Source organism: the organism of the source record quoted next, unplaced genomic scaffold, assembly GCF_019419815.1.
Source record: "Pyrus x bretschneideri cultivar Hongxiangsu unplaced genomic scaffold, Pyrus_bretschneideri_v1 Contig9, whole genome shotgun sequence".
Classification (NCBI taxonomy): domain Eukaryota; kingdom Viridiplantae; phylum Streptophyta; class Magnoliopsida; order Rosales; family Rosaceae; genus Pyrus; species Pyrus x bretschneideri.
In genome coordinates this window covers 7,639,020-7,644,018 of record NW_025999831.1, presented here as the reverse complement: position 1 = coordinate 7,644,018, position 4,999 = coordinate 7,639,020, and the positions used below count along the sequence as shown (strand labels likewise).

Here is a 4,999-nt window from a genome sequence, read left to right as displayed (position 1 = left end):
ATATGTTTGGTTCATGCACGACGCATATCCAGAGGTTATTGTCAATGTATTAGTTACGTGTTTGGCTCAAATTCAAAACAAACAAGACCATAATGTTTTTTATATGGGTCAAATTGTATCAGAACTTGGTTTGTTTGTGATAAGTGTTTTAGTTTGTTATTAGCAATGGATGTCAAAACTTACAAAAATTACTCGTTTGAAGCATTATTTAACAAGCAGACATGAAGATAACCACATTACACTAGTATTATTACCTAGACCAAATATGCTTTCATCTCTACACTTAACTTCGAATCACTTTCCTCCGCTAACCTAAAGAAAATCTTCAATTATATCTATGCAAAATATATAGGGAAACTGCAATTAACCATAAATATTCGGATTGACATGTTTATCTTATTTATAAGAGACTTTTCAATGTAACCAAAATACAAGACGATATGCATGTTATTGTACAAGTAGAAGAAATTTTTTTCAACTGTCATTCTACTCATACAATGACAATGACGTATGTATTGAAGTTTGGTGCGCATTGAAACACCTTTCCTTATTTACCCTTATGAGCGCAGAAATTGATCCAAATGTCAATCCGCACACATGAATGCAGACTGCGACATATCATACCGGTTCCTTTACTGCAAATGATTCTTGAAACTTTCCAAAATTAATGATTTCCTTAATCCAAGGTTTTGCCTCCAATGATTCCAAATTTAGTACAACTAGGGCGCCTTTACAAATTTGTTTAATTACAAAATTAATATTTATTTATCAATAAATTCATGAAAAAAAAAAAACCTAATTAGAAACGAACCGCGTTTTGTGGCTTCATTCATTTATTCAACTTCCCCTCTCCCACCCAATTTCTCAATTACCCAAACCCCTTCTTCTCCTTCTTGAAATCTCTTCCTCACCAAAACATTACTCCTTCTCTCTCTTTCCTCCTCCTCTCTCTCTCTCTCTCTCTCTCTCACTAAAAGCTCCCAAACCCACCTCCACAATCCTCCTCTCTTTCTCTCTCTAGAACTAGAAGCAACAATCTTATTCCCTTCAGAAAACAAACGAGACACAAACCAAACCAAAAAGTCTCTATCTTTCTCTCTCTGTGTGTCTGTGCGAGAGAGAGAGAGAGAGAGAGAGAGAGATGGGGTGCTCTGCTTCAAGACCCCTCACCCTTCTAACCAAAAACCCAGAACAGAATTCACAAATTGCTCCTACTTCCTTCCAAGACTCATCCAATTCCTCCCCACTTCTCTCCACCTCCAGAAGAGCTCTCTCAATCTCCTCCGCCCCTCTCGTCCACCACCCTCCTCTCCGAAAAGGCGACACTCACCACCTCGTCTCCCTCACCTCCACCACCTACGGCTCCCTCCGTCTCGACCCTCCATCTCCCTTAAACCCCCTCCTCAATCTCAACGGTCACGATTCTCCTGAACATCACCCCCACCCCCAACAACACTCCACCTCCTCCCCCGACTCCGTCATCAACACCTGGGAACTCATGGATGGTCTCAACGACTCCGATTTCCACTCCCATTTCTCTGCAAAACACCCCATTTATGACCGCCCCATTGCTTTTCCCGAGAAGGCCAGTTCTTGCAGGTACTCAAGAAGACCGTTTGATTCTCTCGAATCGGCGAAATACTCGGAAGTAAAGGTTGAGGACGCATTGCCAGCCCCTTCATCTTCTTCGTCGAATTCAAAGCCTCTGTGGCAGCATTTATCCGAGGAATCGTTGTTGTCGAAAATGGACCCCAATGTGGTCTTGACTTACAGAAGAGCATTGTCCTCTAGACAGTCGGGCGACAGCAGCAACAACCGATGCAATGTTGTAAGATCATTCACTTGTACTAGTACACCTTTGCTACATTCCCCATTTTCAAATGCTTGTTTTTGTCTTCCGGGCGCTGAGGATAAAATCGTTATCTACTTCACCACATTGAGAGGAATTCGAAAGACTTACGAGGATTGTTGCGCCGTTCGGATGATATTTAGGGGATTTAGAGTGGCAGTAGACGAGAGGGACGTTTCAATGGACTCGGAGTACAGGAAAGAGTTGCAAAACGCGGTTGGGGACAAGGTGGTGAGTCTGCCACAAGTGTTTGTTAGAGGCAAGTATGTTGGAGGCGCAGAGGAGGTTAAGCAACTCAACGAGGCCGGAGAATTGGGGAAGCTTTTGAGGGGGTTTCCGGTGAGGGATGGCGGGTTTGTTTGCGAAGGATGTGGGGACGCAAGGTTTGCACCGTGCCCTACATGTAATGGCAGCCGAAAGCTGTTTGATGAGGATGAAGGGGAACTGAGGAGATGCCAGGATTGCAACGAAAACGGGTTGATTAGGTGCCCTGCTTGCTGCTTGTGAATGTGGTACTGGTATGCCAACTACTGATTGCATATAGCTATTGTTCTTAGGTGCCTAGGGGATTTTGTTTCAAGTTTGTTTAATATTTGTTAGGATTTTGGTTCTTTGTGTTCATTGTCTTCTTGAACAGTATGCAATAAATTTCACATTTTCATGACATTCAATTCTGCAATTCTTTGAATTATTTTGTGTTTTGCATTGCTTTGCTCCTGCCATGGTTTCTTCACCAGAAACCTCGTCTTCCCAACGCCTTCTGAGAACCTCGTCTCCTCCGTCGGCGCAACTCACTTCTCCTCCATCCTTTCCCTGTCGATGCCGCCCCATAATCCTCCTATTCTTTATCGTGGAACACATACCATCACCCTGTCATCGTCATCGGAATCTCCATCGTGGAATCTATGGCATTACCGAACACCAACTTTCTCGAAATTTTACCGAATAATTTCAACCTCCTTCATTATTTTTCTTCTGGGTGAAATATCCTTCGTAGGGTTAGCAAGATGGATCTGATCTGTCATGGGTTTGGTGAAATTTGAGGGCGTGGAGCTGTCATGGCTTCGGAGAATGGAGAGGGAGGTGATGGTGGAGGTAGGTGAGGGAAACTGGATGTTTGGACACAAGTAAAGAGAGGAAATAGTGTGTTTGGTTACAAGAATAGTAGACGTTTGGGGAGCGTTTCATCTGACAAATTTTTAAAAAGAAAACTAATTAAAAGATTTTGAAAACTTTAAGTTTTAATGATAAGAACAAAATAAAAGGTAAAGTGAATAGTATCAGGATTGACTTTTTAGTTTAAAAATGTGGTTTTTTTGTTAAAGTGAAAAGTACCGTGGGCTTTTCGTTAAAACTTCCTTTTTAGAATTTAGGAAAGGAATCCTTTCCGAATCCCTTCCACCCAATCTCCAAATCCAGACTCTTGAAATGTGATCTAACTATTAAAGTTATTATAACTTTTAAAGGGACAAGGATAGTAGACGTTTGGATGAAATATCCTTCGTAGGGTTAGCAAGATGGATCTGATCTGTCATGTGTTTGGCGAAATTTGAGGGCATGGAGCTGTCATGGCTTCGGAGAATGCAGAGGGAGGTGAGAGAAAATGGATGTTTGGATACAAGTAAAGAGAGTAAATAGTGTGTTTGGTTACAAGTAAAGAGAGTAAATAGTGTGTTTGGTTACAAGAATAGTAGAAATTTGGGGAGCGTTTCATTTGACAAATTTTTTGAATTTAGGGAAGGGATCCTCTCAGGATCCCTTCCACCTAATCCTCAAATTCAGACTCTTGAAATTTGATTTAATGGTTAAAGTTATTATAACTTTTAAAGATGACTCCTTTTTGTAGCCGTTAAATCAAATTTCAAGGATCCGGATTTGGGGATTGGATGAATTTGATGGAAGAGATTCGGAAAGGATCTCTTTCCATGAATTTAGTAGTTAGCAATTTGGGTACTCTCTAGTGAGTACCCAAGTATTATCCTTTGGGAAATAGGGTAATCCAAATTCTCCATCACGATCAACGGATGTTGATGGCGGAATCACTATTTTGAAATTGAAGTGAAACGCTATGAAGAAAATGTGAAGAGGGCACAAGAAGTTAATTGCTCCAGGCCAAGTACATAAATATGAGCGATGCATGTTTGGTTGGTTCTATGTAGTGTTTAAAATTTCTTCAATACAGTCGATGTTTCTAAGGAAATATGCAAAAAGTTAGAGAAAGATATGGAAATAGGGTGAAGTCTTAAGTTTAAGCCAAACTATTGTCGATATTTCTGACACATTTGTTAAATTTCAGAAAAACTCTTATATTTCGTCCAAACCAATGTTTGACCATTCCTAAAGTTTCATTTTAAATGTCCATCATTTCCATTTCCATTGATATTGTATTTGACATATCCCTTAGTATTTCTACAAATTTGCAATATCGATATTTTAAACATTAGTTGTATGAAAACAAGTTTGGAATATTTTTTAAAGGTCCTGTTAAGATTAAATTTAATTTAATCTTAAAATCTGTTTCCTAACTACTGTCTCAGTTAGTACTTAATCTCAATTTGCTCAAAAATTAACTCTCATGTGATTCTATTACCAAATTCATACTTGATTGTAGTTTTTTTTTTTTTTTTTTTTTAAGGTAGACTTTCATTACCAGAAATTTACATACAAAACAAAAGCTCACAACTAAACACAAACAAAAAATGGGCCAACACAACAACCCAACCCAAGGGTTGGACCCGAAAAAGAAAGACATAGAAAAAAAATGAAAACCCTAGCCGCTTAGTTCCATTGCCGTAGTCAAAGTAAGCTCCGGCGACCATGAACCACCAACCCAACAAACACCAAAGGTGAAGACCAACCAAGCTCCAACAACAAAAAGAGAAGCAAACGTCGATGTCCTCCATCGAACTCCACACATAACCTATATGCCGCTAACAATGGTATAAAACCGGGGAGGAAGTTAGTGGAACCATCGACAACAGTGCTGAGACTGACACGCAAGTGGAAGGTGGTGGTGTGAACATCAGAGCTGAGGCTCTACGCATCTTCCGATAAAGCCATTGAATACGGTGAAACAAAGTGGGAGCAGATCGGATCTAAAGTGAAATCGATAGAGAGTGATCACATGTGGGAAGGAAAGAATGTGAAAAA

The 4,999-nt window shown here is 40.0% G+C and overlaps 1 protein-coding gene across 1 annotated transcript; it reads left to right on the top strand.

Annotated features, from left to right (window-relative positions):
- Window positions 1-866: 866 nt before the first annotated feature.
- LOC125473474 (uncharacterized protein At3g28850-like) lies at window positions 867-2,515 on the top strand. The gene has a single exon (XM_048576315.1). It carries the CDS (start codon window positions 1,142-1,144, stop codon window positions 2,354-2,356), a length of 1,215 nt encoding a protein of 404 aa, XP_048432272.1. The 5' UTR covers window positions 867-1,141; the 3' UTR covers window positions 2,357-2,515.
- The last annotated feature ends 2,484 nt before the right edge of the window (window positions 2,516-4,999 follow it).

Excerpts from the sequence above, each read along its gene's own strand:
- LOC125473474 (XM_048576315.1), top strand. The coding sequence starts at position 1,142 with ATGGGGTGCTCTGCTTCAAGACCCCTCACCCTTCTAACCAAAAACCCA.